The sequence below is a fragment of the Chlamydotis macqueenii genome, chromosome 2, assembly GCF_036417535.1.
Source record: "Chlamydotis macqueenii isolate bChlMac1 chromosome 2, bChlMac1.mat, whole genome shotgun sequence".
Classification (NCBI taxonomy): Eukaryota; Metazoa; Chordata; class Aves; order Otidiformes; family Otididae; genus Chlamydotis; species Chlamydotis macqueenii.
The window spans coordinates 148,896,176-148,917,736 of NC_141557.1; the positions used below are offsets into that span (position 1 = coordinate 148,896,176).

The 21,561-nt window shown below is 36.3% G+C and overlaps 1 protein-coding gene across 1 annotated transcript in view; it reads right to left on the bottom strand.

The window, feature by feature from the left end:
- The window catches only part of EIF3H (eukaryotic translation initiation factor 3 subunit H), an 89,680-nt gene that overhangs the window by 63,003 nt on the left and 5,116 nt on the right, over positions 1-21,561 (bottom strand). The window contains exon 2 of the mRNA XM_086741188.1: positions 4,811-4,967. Within this exon, the coding sequence (XP_086597314.1) occupies positions 4,811-4,967 (157 nt within the window). The remainder of the gene's footprint in view (positions 1-4,810; positions 4,968-21,561) is intronic.

Here is a 21,561-nt window from a genome sequence, read left to right on the forward strand (position 1 = left end):
ACAACCTACCCCACTGAAAAATGCAGGTATTAGAATCTTTAACTATCTAGATACTTCTGATCTGAAAATTCAAAAACAAAATTAACCTTCTCAGGTAAGAAAGAAAAAATCGGGGGGGGGGGGGAGAGGAGGAGGAGAAGGTGGCATCACCTCTTAACCTGAAGCATTTCAGAGAGAACGCTGCATAGTTATGAAAGAAGAAAAAGTTACAACCTTCTAGAACTTATTTTGAGATATAATTATATCACTGTCTCAAAGTTTCAATTGGTATAATTATCACAGCAGTTAATTTATTATCTCAGCTTTGTAAGTAAGGCACTAAAATATATCGGGTTGAAATAAAATATCTTTCAAAATACTTTATCAAAACAATGTCTCACAAGATCTATAATAAATTACAAGATGTATACTACATTTTTAACTGTTGCTTTCAATGAGAGAAATATAAATTTCCTTTAAACAAGGAGAACAGCTACTCAATGAATAGCACTGAAGATAAAAACAATAAAGTGCAAAGGATTGAACTTAACATGTTGCTTAGAGACACAATTTATTGTCGAGAATAATACATTTATCTCTTAGGAAGAAAATACAACTCGTGCATCACACCTTTTTTTGTAAACCTTAACTGAAAGAAAGCAAAACTATGCTCAGAAAAAAAGCTCAGAAGTGCCCTAAAGTGAAAGTAATTATCAAGAAAGTACCCTCACAAAGACAAGCTGGAATACCACATCATTTCACAGAAGTGCCTAAGCCAAAAACCCTTACAGCACAAATCTGATTTTCCGTACACAAGAGTTGAATCCATTGGGTGGAGGATAGGGGTGGGGGGGAGAGCACGGTAATAGGGGTTGCATGTATAGATAATCGAAAGTATCTTCTTTAAGACCTGTGTTTTGAGAAATAAATTCTATGAGAATTTAAGTACACTAGTAATAAGGAAACATAGTTATTTGAAAAGTGAACGCCTGCCCAAAAGCCCAGAGTGCAGCCCGAAAATACCAAGCATCCATGTTGAAGCATCTTTTGCTGAAGACTCAACAACATATCCCTGTTCTGCAATTTTCCTCCTTTAGCTCACACATCATCAACTAAATTTCACCTACAGATTTCTAACACAGATCCGGGTTGAACCCTCCCACTCCCTCCAAAAAACTCGTGTTGCAGCAGGCCAGCCTAGGTGTTTAAGACTTCCTTGACAGGAAAATCTTACCAAAAAATTACACTTTGTAAAAAGAATTGTACGAAGACAACACTGCAGGAGAAACTTCCCAAGATGAAAAACACCTGTGGATTCATAAATAGTAGACAATCTTCACAGATTCATAAGAAGAATTACTTGAAGCTAAAAAAACCTCATGTTTTCTGTAGATTTTAGAATAGCCCAGTTCAAACTGCACTAAAAACGTTCTTGTACTAAAAGAATAAGTCTGGGTTGTTGGTTTTTTTTTTTTAATAAAAGTTTCATTTTTGAAGGAATTCTGTTGCAGCAAATAGTCAAAACCTATTATTATCTCAGGCATTAGCAGGAGATAAAATAGCACCACAACAAAAGCATATCTAATCACATCTGAAGAAATGGTTGTTGCTAACAAGTTACAAATACCACTTTATCAAACTGATTCTTAAATGTCACGCATACCTATTTCAAGTTCAAATTAAGGATATTTTCTTAGCACCCTCAAAAATGTGTTTTATATTAGATTTGCTCAGTTTAAAAGAGGAAAACATTAGCTTAAATGCCTCTTGCCAATTATCTAACAGTTTGTTTGCTCAAATATCACCCTCCTGTACCTAAGCACAATTCTCTTTATACCAATCACCTCGAGATCACAAGGCAAATGAGTAGTTTTAAGGTAATCTGTTCCCAGAGCTCAGGCAAAATTGTATGAAATAAATTATTATTTTGGTATATTCATTCAATTCTCAGCATAGCAGATCAGGAATTCTGCCAACAGATAACTGCACCATGGTTGCTCCCCATTTCCTCCCCTCAGGAGAGAGGCAGCTGGGGTAGTGTGGCCCTTCAGCCAGTGTAACAGACCTTGCATTAACACAAGATCAAATACGACCAAAGTCTGCTAAGAAATGCCTTCTGCAGGCCCAGAAACCTGGAATCTCAATAAGATTGTTCCTGTTCCAGAATCTTAGACAAAGGAGGGGGGGAATATATAACTTTCCTTCTTGCTTAGTGCGTGTGTATATATAATACATCTATAACAACATTAAGCATCATTCTGGGTGACGGAGGCATTGCTGTGCCAAGACCCTTATTCCTTCCTGCCATATCCTGGGGCCTGAATTTGTGCAAATATATAAAGCCACTTGTGATACCAAAGTGACATACAAGTCTTAGGGGGAGGAAGATGCCTTGTCTGGTTTGGTTTTTAGCATCCTAAATTTTAAGGTTCTGGTATTTAACAAGATATTTCTATGCTGGAGTATCTGTATCTAGAAGAAAAAAAAAGAAACTTCTGAAAATCTGGCAGGATGCTTGCATAGGGAAACATAGCTCCAAGGAAATCAAGCAAGGAGTATTTATAAAAATAAATACTTTATCATAGACAAAGACAGAAGACAACTCTATACAGAGCTTAAAAAGGTACCTAATGCTCAGCTGGCAACCTCAAGAGCCATTTCGTTTGGGTTTTCATCTTCCCTAGCCTCTACCACATAGGTCAAAGGGCTGAACAGATCCTAAACAAAAGGAATGCAGAGTGAACATGAGCACTGTTTCCTGAATGGTTCAATCTGTTTAACTGTGTTTCACTAAGAAGAATACAGAGAGAACCTCTATGTGGCCCATATTGTAGAGGCTAGGTAAGATGAAAATCAATACAAAATGGCTCTTGAGTTTGGCTTATAGAGTTCAACTACCTGAAAGGAGGTTGTAGCGAGGTGGCTGTCAGTCTCTTCTCCCAAGTAACAACTGACAGGACAAGAGGAAATGACCTCAAGCTGCGCCAGGGCAGGTTTTGACTGGGTATTAGAAAAAATTTCTTCACCCGAGTGGTTATTAAGCATAGGAACAGGCTGCCAGGGAAGTAGTGGAGCCATCATCCCCGGACATCTTTAAAAGACATGTAGACATGACGCTTATGAACATGGTTCAGTGGTGGACTTGGCACTGTTAGGTTAATAGCTGGACTCAATGATATCAAAGGTCTTTTCCAACCTAAAAGATTTTATGATTCAGGCCAGATAAGCTCCCCTGACCTGGCTGCAAATTCCCTATCACTGACAGATGTATGCATCAGTTTCACTGTGATAGGTTCACTTTCTGCTCTGGCTAGTGTTTGCTCTTCTTTCTGTGCCTGCAGTATGGGAATAGAAGATTGACAAGCTAAGACATGCAGGTGAGGGAAGCTCCTCAACCATTGCCAGGATTATTGCCTATTTGCTAAAAAGGGAAAAAAGACAGACTGGTAACAAGAGCCACTTTCTTGGAATTAAGTTTCTCCCAAGCAGAAAAGTTGAACCTTCCATACAAGATCACAGGCTTACAGCTTCAGCACGGTAGTCATCATATGGTGAGATGAACCCATCTTGGAAACGAAGAAGTTTATTTCACTCTTGGCTTGCCTATCAGCTCCACGGAAACAATTCAGCTATTTTCTACACAAAAAAAAAACCTGAAGTATGACCTCCAATTAAAAATTTAGATTACTCCAATCCTTTGAAGAGCTCCAGAAAAGAAGGAATCTTGAAAACATCTTTCAGGCTTTAATAAAATATAGTTCTGACTCAAGCACTGTATTAATGGAGGACAATTAAGATTCCTTTGTGTTTTTCTTTTTTCTCCCCATATAGTAAATTGTATAATCCTACAAAAGAAGCAATAAATAGATAAGAAACCTTCCCAAGTTGCAAAGAATTCTTAAAACGATCTCTGTTGTAAAGGCAGAGTCCAAGATTCTTTTATAATAAGATAAAATATTAATTTAATAATAACTAACCTCTTCATAAGCAAGAAAAAGCAGTTTATACTTTAAGTAATCCTGCTCATATTGAATTAGGAAAATTAGATAGAATCAAGCTTCCAATCACAACTACTTTGACTGTATTGTCTCTTTAGTTTCTCTTGAAGTTAAACTGTCTCTCTAAGCCCTAACAAAGAAGCACTGCTACCAGTATCATTAAAACACACACACATACATATAACCAATATTAGAACTCTAAGCCTTTCAAGTTTACTTTATAAATTTTATACCATTCTGTCTCAAGACAATTATACTGACTTACAGTGGCAATAACAAAACATAATGAGGACCAGCAAGGAAATACCAAGGCAGAAACCACCGATGCTTCTTCAGTCTTACTTGAAGAAGCAAAAATATCACCCAGATTTCAAGTTAACAAATGCCTCTTAAACTTACAAAGCTCTGCTCCTCAGGCTTTCAACGAGTACTTTACACATACATATAATTCTACAGAGAGGCAATCTATATGCCTGACCACATATGCACATGTATATATACACAGACATAATACACAAACAGGCATTTTCATAAAGAGCTTTAAAGTCTACATGAATTACAGAATGGAAACTTATGTAACTTCCTGCGTGGACAGTCTTACTCAACAAGTGTGCCGATATAAACAGTGTTTATCCCTATAACTTTCCTTACACAGACAAGATTTCAGTTGGATATGCAGGATAGCACGGTGAGTAACCAACTGATAACTCAAATCAAAAAAAAATACACTCTGATCACATAGAAGTTTCCGGTGACTGTGGAAAAAAAATCCTTTTCTGCACATCAATTTTTTTTTTGTTTTATCTAAAGTTTTGCAAAATTGTAACCATTACCTTCATCGAAGTCTGCATCATCTTCTGTATGCTGAGGGAAAGGGAAGCAATTTGTGATTTCAAGTCTGTCATCCACGACAAGACCCAGCAGCACTCCCTGGACCACCTCATTCCCCTGTCCTTCTTCTTGGTAATGTTTAATGATCTTTAAGACAACCTAGAACACAATTACAAGAAAACAGTATTATGCAGTGGGGTTTTTGTCTTCAAACTATATACTTGGAATTTTTAAATCACTGAAGTGCTGCAGAAATTAGATCTGCAAACCAAGTGAGCTACTGACTTAAACACCAGCAATTTTCATACAGGTTGAAGAACTGGAGGCCATTCTAATATTACAAGAGAATAAAAAAAGACTATTAAATGAATGGTCAAAATGCAGTTCTAAACCAATTTTCTGAAACACTCTTCTAAGATGAAATATTGATCTTTTTTACTTTACCTTGTCACTGTAACTGTTAAAAGCTGCCTTGTAGGGGCAATAAGCTCCCTCCTGAGGGAAACATTGAACAAGAAACTATCAAAACACCTTGAAAGTAACTATGCAGAAACGTGTATAACAATGCAGAAACGAGTAGGAAAATTTTTAAAGGCATAAAATGCACCAAACTTCAGTTCCATTAACCTTCAAAATTACATCTCGTTGCAGTTTTACTTCAGATGATAATGTAATTCATATTTAGTAAACTATGTGTCATAGGATATTTAAGAATAATGAATGATAAAAGAAAAAAGGAGCATAAATTGCTCATAATATTTTTAGTAATATAATTATCACTTCATTCCCTAAATCTGAACTCCACAATGAATAATTCTCATGAGATGATACTGTAAATTGGAACAGTATGAACAAAAACACTCTAAAATAGTCAATCATTTGCCAGAAACACTTTACACTGAAGAACAATTTTATGCTTAAGAACAAGATAAGACATTAACCACAATCACAGACTTGAAAGAACTTACACTTTGTCCAGCACAAGTGGATTTTATTTCACTAAACCCTAATCCATCCAAGCAAAATGCACCAGAAAACACCTGGTGACTATGTTGTTGTTAAAGCAATAGTACCTTACTGTCTGTTAGCAAACAGACTAGTGTAATGGATTCCAACTCAACCACCCTAAGAACCAACTTTGTACAAATACTGGTATTTAGTGAACATTCTGCAGGGGGAAAAAAACCCAACGCATACTTGTCCCTAGCTTTCCCCTTGGCTGTTTAGCAGAACTTTATGTCACAATTTTAAAAAACACCATTAAAGTGCCACAATGTAAGTTAAATGTAAGAAAGAGGTGACTAGAAAATAAGTTATTTACAAACACATTGCCTTCTTAGGGTAAAACGGGAAAACAGGAGCTTCATATACAACCTGCTTGTGGGGTGGAAGGAGAATGGAAAATAAATATCTTTTCCAAAATAAGTTGAATATAAGTATCAAACAGCTTACCAACACCTACCAATTCTTTTTTTATCCACAATACTTTCTCTCTGTTCACTTCTACTTTCTCTTGCATCCAGCTACACTCACACTAAAGCCTCTCAACCACAGGTAGGTAACACTGTTTCACCCCAGTAGATATTCATATCTGTCCCTGAAGCCCTCCGAAGCCATATCTTTTCATCCAATTTGTTAAGAGGTCTACAGAGCAGAGAGACAAAGAGATACTTTGGCTAGATAAATCTCATTTCATGGGAAAACAGTAAGGAAATCAAGATCAATGGACAGTGAAGTAGACTTTAACAATGCCAAAAGCAGTACAGCAAGCACCAGTTTGAGATCACCTAGATGTAGAAGATGGATGCCTTCTACCACAGAGCCAGCATATAAATAATACTGAGCTTGCATTTAGTGCGAAGTTAAGGTTTATGATATATTTGCCATAAGCTCTGGCTCATAAGAATCAAGGAATTCCTAACTAACTGCCCACATTACAGTACAGCACGCTCTCTGCCTACTGCGTAACTATTCTCAGTATCTTTACAGTCTTGTAAGCTTCACCTTCTCCAGTATTTTTCTCCTCATTTGCTCTTGAGTCTTCTATGCAAGCTGACTGTCCTTGTTACTGTGAATTCTCTTCGCGTGTTGATTCCGTTCCAGGACCATTTGTGATACGAGGCCAATTTTATGGCAGTATTTCTGACTATAATTGCTCGCAGAAAGCAGCCGCAAATGAAAAGAGCATGGACTGTCATCGAGTATCAATGATTTTTCAGGGAGATAAAACTAGTTCAAAACTCCTAAATGCTAACCAAATACCCCAATACACAAGGAAGTTATTACATAAGTCTGCAGTTTTCAATCTCCAGCCTGAAGACCACAGCAGATGTTATCCAGGGAGATACAGACCACAGTCTAGGCCTACCTGCAAGCTTGTTTTCTAATGGAGTCTGAGGAAAGTAGCAGAGAAGGTCATGAACTCACTGCTCTAAATTTCACACCCATTAGATATGCTGGAGAAGTTCAGGTTTATGACTGCACTGGAAAACACATTAGCTACTGAAATAATTTATAAAAAGATAAGTGAACAAGTCTGAGAAACACATCCATTCTTGTTTTCATTTTGTTCTTTGTTCTGGAGAGTTTTATTTAGCACGTAAGACAAGTCTTCAGTGGAGCAGGCTCTTAAACTTGCATTGAACAACCTGTCACCAAAATACTACCATATGACCATGAGGCAAACATGCATTGGAACTTGTGTTTCAGTACTAAAAACAGACCTTCAAGTGTAAAGTAGAACCATGTCTCTAACGACAAAAAGACCATTTCAAACATCAAAAAATGTTGTTTCCATTTGTTTGCTAGTCTAGATACAGTAGGAAGAGCTGACCACTATACAAACAATGTCATGACATCTCCTGATTTGACTGCACAAACCAATACTTCATATTGAGCAACCCACGCACACCCAAAAAAATGAACACTAACTTGTATCTAGACATTTCCTAGAAGATGTTACGTTTATGAAGCACCAGAATAGTTTTATGGATCTGAAAATAAATGTAAGAAGTGTTAATATAAACAATGCAAGTAACATAGCACACTGAAAAATACAAATCAGGTTTTCCAAATGACACAGAAAATAATCCCAAAGAAATCTAAATGAACACCAGTATAGCCCATATTTCAACCAATGCTGATTCAACTTTCCAAACACTATTTATAATTCCCATTCACCTATTCATCTATCATGAGATACTGCCTCCTTACGCAAACTATAATTGCTTTTAAATAGCCTTAGACCCTTCACTGCTATACCACTGCTACGTGAAATTAACAGTAACCCAACCACATTTCAACAGTTACTGTTACTCAAGTAATGCAGATGGTCAACCAGGAACGGCTAAGTATGCAAGTAGAAAATGTATCCAGTCATTTGACTTACTGTTAAAAAAAAAAAAAAAAAAACAAACCAACCAGATTTCTAAATTCTAATACCTCTGAACACACAAGCCAATAATTGTATGCAGCTTGATTTAGTAAATACAATTAGTATGTAAGAAATATTCAGGTACACAGAGACTCTTTAGAAAACAATGTACAAATATCTCCTAAATAAGACTCAAGAGTCCCCAAGCCTTGTAAATTTGGTATTCAAAATACCAAAGCAATTTAATCACTTGGAGTAGCCACTTGTCAGATTTTAATGGCCACTAATCCTCAATTAACAACAACAACAACAACAAAAAGTAGCAGCTTGCAGTTCAGCAGTGCTTCTAATCTTCAGATCTTCAAAACACCACTCGAACATCAAGAATGAAGTCATACTACAAAAAAGAACCATTCTGAAACTATTAAAAACTTCAAAGATACATATTTTAGCTGTAGGAGTATAATGCCAAATTTTAACTTTGGCGACATCCCAACATCACAGCTGTTAATTTCAAAAGTTTGTATCATGTTACAGAAATACCTACAACATGAACTATCAGCTGAAGAACCATAAGCCTTTAGGGAATCTGGGAAGATTCCACTGTAAGGACATGAATATGCCCAGATGCACATTTCTGTATTTCTCTAGAGAGAGATAACAGCAAATCAAAGCACTTGTAGATTCATTTACAATTGTGTTCCAGAGAGCTGAAAGTCACCACACCGAAACTAGACTTGCAGTACCCGTGCTGTGTCTTACAGATGAGGTACCAAACAAGAGAAAGCTTCTACTAGCCCACTGGACACATGATGTAACAAGCTGATTTACAGTCTTAAGTATTTAAATCTTTATGAACGCTTAACATTTTTGCCCACCCAAGACAGCTTTGTCGGCACAGCCACCAGCACCACTTGCCAGCATCTGGGGAGAGGATGGAGAGAGAGTGTAACACTGTGCTATGTAGGTGTTTTCAAACAAACCAGAACTGACACGGGCATCAAATGCGGAAGGTGCCCCAACACTCACATCCCCTCAACATTCAACACTAGTGAAACTCTGATCTACATTTAGCTTGGTAAAAGAGTCTTAAAAGCTATTACCACTAACAGTGTCTGATATATTTTGAATACATCCGTATCACATACGGAGCCTTCTCTACAATAACTCTTAAAACTCAAATCATGACCTTTTACGTTTAAGCATTTCAGTATAAGTAGTTTTACTTAAAATCACAGCAGAAAGTTCAAGAGAGAATTGTTACTGTATTTTTGTAAACGGATAGATCTCAACTATCATAACTAACAAGTCATGTAATTGAGTTTGAACTGTGCTAAAATCAGAGATGTCTAAAATTAAGACATCTACCTGACACACGTAAAATGAACATATGGCACCCCTGGAAAAAGATGAGCTAGTTCACTTGTTTAATAATATTCAAATGAAGACATACCAAATTTTACACTAATTTAGTGGCCCTGACTGCTTCCTCACCACACACTATACCAAAAGCAAATCTACAACCTGCGTTGTACTGAAACTTAATCAATTAGCTACATAGAAATTAAATTTAATTCAGTTGTTCTGAAATCCTCGGGTAAGCATGGAATGGCTTTGTTTTTAAACAAAGACTTGGAAAAAAAATAAGAGAAAACTAGAGCAAGATACAGCGAAACATGGCCAATGTTACCTTTTTTTTTTTTTAATAGTTCCAGATGAGGTTTTTACACACTACAGATAAGTGCTTATCCTACACTTAGAAAAGACAAGTTCTGGAAGCTGACCAAGCGAAAACTTGCCTTGAGCTGATTTGTCTCCTGGCTATAGCAACACCTGATAAGATGGTAACAAAGTCTCTCAACTTTCCTGCCAGGAGAAAAGGAACTCTGAAGTAAATTAAAGATATCACTGCAATGGTTAAGAGTAAGAAAACATATGTCTAATACCCATAACGCTCTCCTCCAGATGATTAAGGAGACAGATGTTTACATACACACATAAAAAATTCCAACTTAATCAGTGCAGTCCACAGAAACATGTTCTAGAAAGCACTGACAGATACCGCATCAAAAGCGCAAAATGAACAGGCTGATAACCTCGTCTTTTAAGTGTTGGATATAAAGCTTCATGACACAAGACTGCCACCACACAAAGTCATGCCATGAGGTGAACTGAAGATTAGAGGTGAAACTGTCATATTTCTCAAGATTAGTATCATGTGGAAAATTCAATCTCTACTGAAAATCGAACCCTGAATTTACTTAAACGCATATTCTAAATCATCTGCAGAGATTTTTAAGTTTTTCTAGATTATTTTATTCAACAGTGCTAATTTTTTTACCATTCCCAACATTATCAATGTCTAAACATTTATTCCTTTCTTCTCCATGCTTAATTTTGGAATAAAAGCTCTTGCAACTCTTAAATCAATTTTATCTTAGGAGAAATAAAAAAAAAAAAAAAATCATTTTCCACTAAGACCATTAATATCTTAAAGTAATTATTTTGACAGATATCTTCAGTCCTTACTATGAATGGTGGCCAAAAAAAAGTATTTTAATTCCCTGACAAGTAATCAGAAAGATACTTAATCTGAACATACTGTACAAAATCTAACGCCAAAAGGACAAGACTGGGTAGACTTCAAAACAAAGGTAACTTTAAAAAAAATGTTGTTTCTGAACAGCAAGTTTAGAAATAACGAGCCTTAGCCCTCACTGTTCTGTCTAGCAAGTATGCTAGTTGTCCTTTGCACAGAGGCCTCATATGCCCCACGTTTTACCTTTATCATGACTGGCTAGGGCCTTAACACCAACATTTACAAAGCCTTTGAAAATTAAGTTCTTGGAATAATAAGCTTACATTTTATGTCACTCAATAGCTAATAAACACCAGATGTTAAAAACTTATTTCTGAACTTAACAGAAATTTGGAGCTTAAAACCAATAATTATATCAGAGGCACAACAGAATGATGCATGCCATTTCACATCATCGCAATCAGGTGCGAATATCAAAATCTTTTTGACATCAGAGTGGAAGTTTCCTGGAGCTGAGCCTGAATTCAACTGTTATGAACAATGCATATTGATCTGAGGTGGTCCTCAAGAAGGGGATACTACATATTTTCACACTAAAATTATAAATCATAGGATTGTGTTGGTTTTCTCTCATTTAGGTCCTCAGTACCACACCGTTTTGGAAATCCATATTAAATTGAATGGAAAATAGTTGATCTTGAACTTCAGTGGGATTTTCTGTGGGGAAGAGGGAGAAGTGGAGGGATGTTACATGCTCCTGCACTACATGAATATTGAGTATTAGGAAGCACATGAAAAGCATCCAAAAGCTTTTTGTTCCCTGGGTGACTTATGACATCAGTTGGTACCATATCACCTGCTTAGTTTGTAAACCTCAAGATTTCAGTCGATTTAACTACAAAACAGAACATCAATAACATTCATAAAGGAGTGCAGCTCCACGTTATGTATGTTAAGCCGAAGGAAACAATCCAAATCATAAGAGATTACTGATTTAACACCAGTATTTTCTCTCACTTCTACCATATCACCCTGTAATTATAGGAATCAAGATGGTTTTCCATATTATCTCCTGCCTCATAAAGTGCTTATAGCTATCTGACTTTCCTGTGTGTTTTCTTTTTCAACAAGACAAAGGTGATAATATCCACACATGGCATTAAGGTAGATAGACTATACCTTGCCACTTTATTTCAGTAAGCAGCTGACTCAAAGCACAACTCAAAGTCAGCAACAGGTCAAGAAGCATTTTATCACTCCGTCCTGAACACTAACTGGTTACGTGTACTCTTTGGGGCATGGCTGGAAAAGCTGTACCTTGCTTACTCTGAAGCTCTGTCTGGAAAAAGTAGACATTCAGTTCATTTTTCACTTTCTGTAACTCTGTTACACAGATTATTTATATCTCAGCAACACGTTCAATGCAAAGCTTAAACCACCAGCAGGTAATACCCCATGTAAAATACTTCAGTATCTGTTCTTTCAGTTGTTTTGTTACTTCTCTTTTTAAGAACTACTTCCAAACTGCTGCATTTCAAGAGCTCTAGAATCTCCCATTAAGCAAGAGGGAAATCCAGGCTAACAAGAACAGAGCCTTCTACAGCAACAACGCCTGCCTGCACCTTCCAGCAGTCTCAGTCTTCCAGCAAAGGTGGTCGCTCACACAAGTCCAGACTCCTACTGACACTGCCAAGTGACTGACACATACACTGTACTTACTGGAAGCACACCCAGTTGCTGTACACATGGGTTACCTTCTCAATTATTCTATTACTGAGACATTTCAAAAGCCTAGGAATTAAAAAAAAAAAACCCACAAAAAAACCAACAAAAAAAACCCCCATAAAGTCTACCAAAAAAAAAGCCACTCCAAATTATAAGAATAATTTATTTTCTACGAAATCAGACACAGAACATGAAACAAACCATTAATTAATACCTAGAACTAAAACTGATATATGCCTTACCTAAAATATAAAATGAAAAAGAACTTGCTACTGGCATAAATAGGCAAGCAGAATTCAGCCTGCAAAAATGAAACAGTACAGACACTAAGCCTGTCTCCATACAAATACAACATCAGAAAGGGAGATTACTGGGTTTTGGTTAGAGGCCTGTTGGGTTTTCATAGGTTGTTGTTTTCCTTGACTCTATCAGGAACTTACGTTAATCAGCTAATGTCTTGTAGGTACCATGAAACACTTGTTTAAGTCATTTATTTACTCATGCCCAAGCTACATGTTTGTTCTTTCCAAGGGAAGACGTTAAAGCAAAAACTGCAGTGCATCAAAGTAATTAAACAGTGGGGAAACGCAAAGTTTATGAAAACATAGAAAAATACCGAATGTCAATCAAAGCACATTCTACCAAAGAGATCAATTCATTTCCAATTTTTGTCCCACTACATTTTAATTTGTTTTTTAAGACTGCACAACAGTTCAGGTTAACAATCAACTCCACAGTTGTTCGCAAGCCATTAGTATACTTTAAATATTGCCTCAAAGTAAGTAAAAAGGCACCATTATATTTGTGTATTTAAATTCTCCATTGCCCTGTTCACTGGTATAATGTATTTCTCCACAATAAAAAGTTTCACAATACATTTCACAGCGCATGGATCCATGCTCATTCCCATGGAAACCATCAGGGTCACATGCACCACAGAATCACTTCCTTATAGAAACATTTCTGCAAGGCAGCCCCATGATTTCAACTGTGCGAGCAGCAGGGCATTAGATGTCATTAGCACACCGTCAGGAGGCAGCCGTAGGGCAGTAATAAGTTTAATGTCCAAAATTCTGCTAGTTACAAGCAGGATGGAGCATTTTCCCAGGACTACTTAGTGTATTATTTCTCCTATTTCACAAATCTCACAGAACTCAGATCTTTTGAAAACATTCAGTACTTTAGGCAATTTTTGTAAGTTGCCAATACAATTTATACTTATTATTCTTAATGAATTCAATACCTAACCGTCATTTCAAGAATGAAACCTGATATGAATACACTTCTTTAGAGCATAACAGATGGAAATCATACAGAAGCAGTAAAGGCAAGCATAGTTTCAATAATTTCCGCTTGATACAGCAGAGCCTTATGCTCATACTTCAACACACAGTCAATACGTATGTTCCGTGTAGTAGTGAGTCACCATCATTCAAGATATTCAGGGCTCTTTCAGCTAGCAGTGAATTTGCAAATAAAAGGTTCTCTCTTCAGCATCAACTTCTAGTATCTTCCTACAAAAAAAAAAGATTTAAAGACAACAGCCAAAAGCAGTAGCAGCAAATTTTATTTAACAGCCTATTTTTCAATCAGATTGTGCCAAACTATTATCATTTTGAAACTGAAAAAAAACCTGCAAGACAGCTACCCTTATCTATTTGACCTTTAAAAATTAGTAATATAGGGCAGAGCTAGATAGGGAAGAGGGGCTGATCTGAGATTACTAATCTTTTTCAAAGACCATACCATGCACAACAGCACTGGAACTCATACACCATTTAAGGGTGTGTCTTAAAATCATGACTTCCACATGCATATAACAGATGCTTCCAAGTAACCAGAGTAAATCCCTACTGGACATGACTTCCATGTCATTTTAATAATTTATAACTTTTTGTACAACAGTTTTTTCCATATCCAAGTACTTATCCTTTCTGGCAAGAACTTGCTTATGTGCTAAGGATCTGCAACAGAGACAGATCCTCCTAGTAACAGGTAGTGCAATCCAGAGAACAGAGCCAGGACTGAGTCTCAGTTTTCCTGATGACTTAAAGTATAAAATTGAGGAAAAAAAGCAGGAAAGTCACTTACTGTTGGTAAGCTTCAGCTTCCCCATCTTTCAAACAGAGGTAAGACTAGCCTTTTTATCACCATCTGAACATAGTCATGTGAAAATCACTTCTAGAACAGCTTCATTTCTAATAATATCTACTGTGACAGTAAGATTATAAACAACTATTCTAATTTTATCACTGAGAGTGCCAACGTATATGGCAGTATGGCTTTCAGATTGTTCCCAAAAAGTGATATGACAGCTGCAGTAAATAACTTATATGGCACCTAAAGTTTAAAAAGCTTTAAAATAGGGTTTTTTTTGCATTTATAACAATTTAATATTAAAAAATAATTTAGTATTAAGTGTTCAAAACTCAGTCCTACATTAATGATGAACTTTGTCAACGTAGTTGCTTACTTTCCTCAGATCGGCATTAAAAACAACCAAAAACATCGAAAAGAAGTGGCTTATGCCTCCAAGACCCTAAACACCAAATGGGCATGACACTTGCTTAACACGAATAGGTATGTATATCACATATTGTACGGATACAAGGCTCCATGGAACGGGACGATGCACAGCAAATGGACTGCAAAGCAAGATACAATGTTTGAACACAACAAAGCTAGGAACTGACAAACTTTATATGCTCAAAGCAACACCCCAGTCCTCCTTTTCCAGTAAAAGGCCAAATGTTTATAAAAGAGAATGTCTGTTACTGCATGCAAAATTCAGGTGCATCCTCAAACTCCAGTGAGTAAATGAGTCTCTCTATTGACTCTAAAATTAGATTAAGCCCCCCAAAAATTAATAAAATGCTTAAGTATCCATATACAAGTGATTCAAGAATATTCTCATGCTTATTCCTAAATAACCTTGTGTATGCATGTTACAAAAAACACTATCAAAGTTAAACGAGTTACGTTGTCTTTGTTTTGTATTCCTGATTTTAGACTATTGGATAATCTTACAAAATACTAACAAGAATACTTACTATACAGGCATTAAATTTTCCAGTTTATTACATTAACAATGTTTTTTGTTTCTACTAGGATATCATTTAACATGCAGTAACATAATTTAACTGCTAAGCATTGTTGATAAAGCAGGTATCTGTAACCTTAACACTGTCTGAAGATTTTAAAAAACGTGAAAGATCAACATGCTTAAAACCGTACCATCATCAAGAAGGTATTTTGAGCACATGTGCAGATATGGAAAAATAACATACAAGTAATCATATAAAAAATTTTCTCTGGCAAAGAAAGATTAACACACAAAAAAAAAACCAAACTACAGCAACAGTAAGTTGAAAATACATTACCTTTTTTCAAAGACTAGAAAAAACCCAAAATACTTGTTCCTCTTTTTACAGGCCTCTCATAAGGTCTGTAAGATTTATTTAAAAGGTGGAAGAAAAAGCCCTAAGATATAACAAGGCATAACAGATGTTCATTTTATATGCACCACAAAGGGCCTTTCAGTATCTGTACCCTGCAGTATCTGCAGGTTTTATACCCGTGGTCTGCAGCATCTTGTACGCTTCCCTCAACTACACCATGCTGCATGTCAGCTGCAAATGTCTAATTTTGTAACAATAAACTGAAAACCAAAGAATATTTAACAATGTTTCAGTGTGCAAGAGGACATAATGCACACTCTCAGCAACAAAGCCAGCAACTGTCACCTCCCCACTCGGAGATACTCGAGTCAAATTTAACACCTAAGCATCAGCTTTGTGTCTTATTTATCTCATTTGTTCCTGATGTAACATTAAAATAACTTACTATATTTTAATGATTAAAAAGATATTTCACGGAAATACTTTTTTCCTTGGTATTAGCACAGTCAAATAGGTACCATAAGGCAAGAGACCAGTATGATACCCACATAACAGGAACAAAAAATAATGAGAAGCTTAACTGTTAATGACAGTAGTGTTGAGGGTAACATATTCCTCCTTGCACACAGCAAAAGAAAAAAAAAAAAAAAGGCTGTTTTGAAACTATATTCTCCCCTTCAAGTCTTGAAGTGTAACACTGCTCAACGCATTTAAACCACCTCCACATTTAGATTAGCTCCTTTGTCAGCACACCAGTTTCACAGTATGAAGAGATACCAGATATTCTAGTTTTAAATGCCTCACTGGAGTATGCTTACTATGACGCTTAGTAGATGCTGAGTGCACCAATGCACTCTTACAAATCATTTAAAGTTTGTGCTCTGTTAGCAAGTATACCTGCTATCCATTGACAAAACACACCAAAATTGTAATCCTCAGACCACCAGATGTGGGTACTTTACTCACATCAGGTTAAGAAATCTCAAAGGGGATAGTGCCTACATTTAAGAATTAAATCAATAGCAAGAACAAGGGTCTAGAATTAAAAAAAAAAAAAAAAAAAAGTCTCTTACTTGCTAGAAGAAACCACTCAGACCCAGAACTGAAGGAACCCTAGGTTAGTTAAAAAAAAAAAAAAAAAAAAAGGAAGAAAAACCAACAAACCAATCATTTTTATTTTGCTTTAAATAGGAACATGACAATGTAAAAAGAGGCACAAAGAACACAGATAATATTACTGGCACACGTTGCTGAACTCTTTACTGTTTTGATTTGTACCACTGTTACTCTGGTAACAGACAAGGCCAAGTCATGAAATCTAGCAGGTCAGACACTGTGGGCCATTCTCCACAGACAGCCACTGACTGCCCTGCTGAAGTGTTACGAATGGACGTAGCCAGCAAGGGGAAGAAGGGGTAAGAAAACCAACGCAGGCTGGTGCCTCAGAACTTCACTGGCACTTCACTAAGACTGAAAAATGGAAAGTGCTCTATTCCAAGGAGGTTCTTCCCCTTTCAACTTGCTAGTACACATCAGCGCTTTCTCTTCTGAATGTAAGTATGGATTACATGTGAGAAGCTCCCCTATGGGTTATACTCCTGCAACTCAACGCATGTGAAGATTAATAGAAAGTATAAACATATCACCCAACTAATACAAAAGACTTCTGTCTTCTCCACAGTTCAAAGTATCCATGAAATGTCAGGAAAAGCACAATTTTCATAACCTGAGAAAATGTCAAAGATTTTTAGCCAGTTCAATACAGGCTTAACTGTTATTAGCAACTTTAAATGAGGGGTACTCAAACACCATGGAAACTGACTGGTTTCCTCCCAAGAAAATTAACATCTATAATCTGAAGAAAAAAAAAAAAGCGCTTGAAAGAGCATTTAAAGATAAGTCTCAAAAGTTTATTTTCAGTAAACAGGATACCTTGTTGTTCTATTTACTATCGTCAGACAAATCACTCTAAAGAGGTTCTCATCCAAGAAGCTAACTAGGCCTTCTCTATCAACAGCTGGGGATACAATCCTATCTGTCATACGCCTTTAGAACAAAAATGGCTGGTAATAAGAAAACAAGGCACAAGCAACTTAAATACCACAACTACTGAAAAACAATTCAGTAATGTTAGAGTGTCTTTAAAGAGGTAGACTCACAGGTTTTTGTCTATGTTAAATAAAATAGTTTGGAAAAAACCCAACCCTCTATATCCCATAGATGAGACTACAAATCATTAGGCACACTACATCATCACCAAATCAGTGATGATGTACTGAGGCTTACAGTAGCAACCTTTGAGTAAATCAGTCATATCTGACACAGGAGAAACATCTACAGCACAGTCACACTGGTGCAAATACAAATGCAGACAAGGCCTACAACATATTTATGTTTTAACCAATGTATGTTTCTATTTAATATCAACAAACTGTCAAGGATATCTTAAGGTTTAGCTTAAATTCTATATAAACTTCAAGAAATGCACCTAAATATGTATTCAAAGACTCACAGAATTAAGTAGCTGGAACAAATATTACCTGGCATTAGAAGATCATTTTGAGTATTAACATGGCCTCTAACCCTCATCGCAGAGTTTGACAGCCTAAAGTTTCAGGTATGCCTCACCCATTTCTATCCATTTCTATCCAAGGCTTCTGTTGAAAGCTCTAGCAATATCCGTTACCTACAGAAGGGCAATGTTACTAGTATTCAGGCTTTCTACATTATGGAAATATTTCCACATTTTTTCACTAAAAAAGCATTCTAGAAAAGTCTCCAAACTCTGATGGAAATTCATAATCTCTTATTAGGACTACAGTGTTTCCTGGTACTGTCAACAGTAGAAAATTTTTAAAATGGAGAATCTGCATGCTGCTTCCTTTATATAAAACTAAACTTTTGGGTATTCCAGAAATAAGCTTACCCAAGAGTACAAGTTTGCAAGATTAGGCTAGGTAGCAATGGGAAACCAGCCTGTAAATGAAAAACACAACTGAAGTCTCACAACACCTTACAGCTATCAACCTGCAAGGCCGGTAAAGCAATGTTACACTGAGCCTAAATAATATTGATACACTATTATTTTGCTGAAAAGAATAATAATATTGCAAAAGTTAACTGAAGAGTTACTACAAACATGAAACAAGGTTGCCCTGCAAACTTCCATTGTAATAATGCAGCAAACTGGAAGGCAAGACTCTTTAATGACAACACAGTAACTCATTTTGTTTGCTCTCACGGTCCCGGTGCAGCTACCTCAGTAACAGAGTTTCGCTGTCCTCTTTGCCTCATTTATTCACTCTGCTGTGTGAGAGAAAGGGTGTAAGGGCACTACAGAGCAAACCGCTGGCACTCATACTGTTAAAGCCTACAACCCAGTGTATATGTAAGAGGTCAAATAAATTTGAAACAGCAGAAGAGTAATTTTGAAGGAAAATCTTACCATTTGAGAGATAACAAATATCAGGAAATGCAGCTGATCAGAATTATTAATTACACTTTCTCCTACAGTTAACAATGGTTCTTATTTAAAATTAAAGACACAAGAAATCCAAGTACCTTTATCATTAATCCAATAAGCACAAAATTAACAGAGTATTTCCTTTTCACCCTCTCTCATTTCAAATTTTCCACTGAAAAACAAGTAAACTACAGGGTTCTGAAGAAAATAGCAATATTCCATAAGTGGGTTTACATCTGAAATTCTGTACAATAGAGTAGTGTTTCAAAACACAATCTCAACACCAAACAAAACCAGAAGTTTTCTTCTGTTACATTATCTGCATGGTATAATGCAGATCCCAAATGAATTCAGGACAAAAAAATGAAAAAGAGGAAAGATTATGCTTGACAGCTTTAAGGAAACAAACACCAATATATTTTCCATATAGCTATCTGTATAAATTAACAATACAGCAGCACCAACCTCATCTCCCAGAAAATATGTGATTTTTACAGAAAGCTACAATAGTTTTAGGTATGCAATTGAAGTTTTAATTTCAGATTTAAGATCAGTTTTGTAGAAATAAGGAAAATTAATACTTATACTCAACTTAACAAATTCAGACCACTCAGACTAGTACGTGTAAGTACAAGAGTCTTGTAAAAAAGTGCTTACAAATTTATGGACTTTATTCTTCTCCAAATGCAATCATTTGGTAACCCAGTCTTCTCCCTTGCTTTCTCACACAAAACAACAAGGTATAAGTATTTTTTCTTTTTGTATATCAACATGGGTCACTTCACTGCCCAGGTAGGCACTCATAAAAGAAAACTGTCATGTCTATTCAGCTAATCTGAAAAATCTCTTTCCATTCAAAGGAGTAACTACTGCTAATGTCCTAAAATCCATCAGCTTGTAGTGTGAAATTCATTGCACCTTACTGAAGGAAAAGAACATAAGGTAAGCAAAGAAAACCTGATTAATTTCAGCACCTGAATTTAAAAAAAAAAAAAAAATCAGTCCCACCTAAAGAATTTCTAAAAATACAACAAACTAAAGTCTACCAACAGCTCCTGCAAAAAAAAAAAAAAAAAAAAAAAAAGAAGAAAAAGGTAAGTAAGTTATGGCACTGCTTTACATTTCTTTCAGACAGCATGCAATCATTATTACCCCTTTGGGGAAGATCCTAAGAGAGGTTTTTTGAGTACCCTGCTATGAAGGGTCATAGAACTGTGAAACTGAAAATCTAGCAAGCTTATAACCATTGGAGAAACAGCTCAAAGTCATGCACAACCTAGTCTGAACTACACTCATTAGTTCTGCCAGAAATAGGAAGCATTCAAGCTGTAATATGGTTCTCTTATACACTTAGACCCTTCCAGCTACACAAAAAAAAAAAAAAAAAAAAAAATCAGAAGGGCCTCCAGCACATGTAGCAAAAGCTACACATTACAATATTTGTTGTATTGTTGCTACTTACCCATTCAGCAGGAGAAAGGGATTGGACAAACTGCTGCACACAAGCAACTAGGAAGAAAGCCTACGTTCTTTCCTTCTGCGCTTTTCTCGTGCACACACACCAGAGTTGTGCTCTCCTTTCTCCTCCCTATGTGAAGCTTAGAAAAAGCTTATGCTATATATCCTTTCTTTCAATGAAAAAGTGAACAGAGACAAAATTTAATTATCTACAAGGGACTCCTAGATGTCTGGTCACAAACACAACTTTTCTAATCTCTGAGTGGCATGCCTGCAATTAAATACAGTTGTAACCAGCTGTGAATGCAGCTGGCACATCTGGAACAAGCTTCCCTGACCTACCACCAGGCAGGTGAGAGTACGCCGAAGTCCCAGAACTAATAACTAGCCAAAGCAATTTTCAGTCTTCATATGTCTGAATTCTGTTTAAATTCACATTCTCAAATGACAAAAGATGATCATAAGCTGATCTTAACCCTGTACTTCTTCTTAAACACAACTGAAAGTTTGAGGTGACTACATCAGATACACATGTTCCAGTAATATAAGACAGTCAGTAGAATTATTAGTCTAGGTCCCTATAGAAGGAAAACTTATGTTCATGCTCATATATGTTCTCCCATCTATACTTCCAAAGTTGCTGGTGATTTTACTAAACTTTAGAAACTAAACTTATTTTTCAAGAGAGCTCTCTTTCTTAGGGACTCCACGCAAGTAGATAGCTGAGTGGAGTAAAAAGACTATTCAAAGGATAAGGTCACTCACCTTCTAAAAATGCCTTTCTAAAGCAACACACA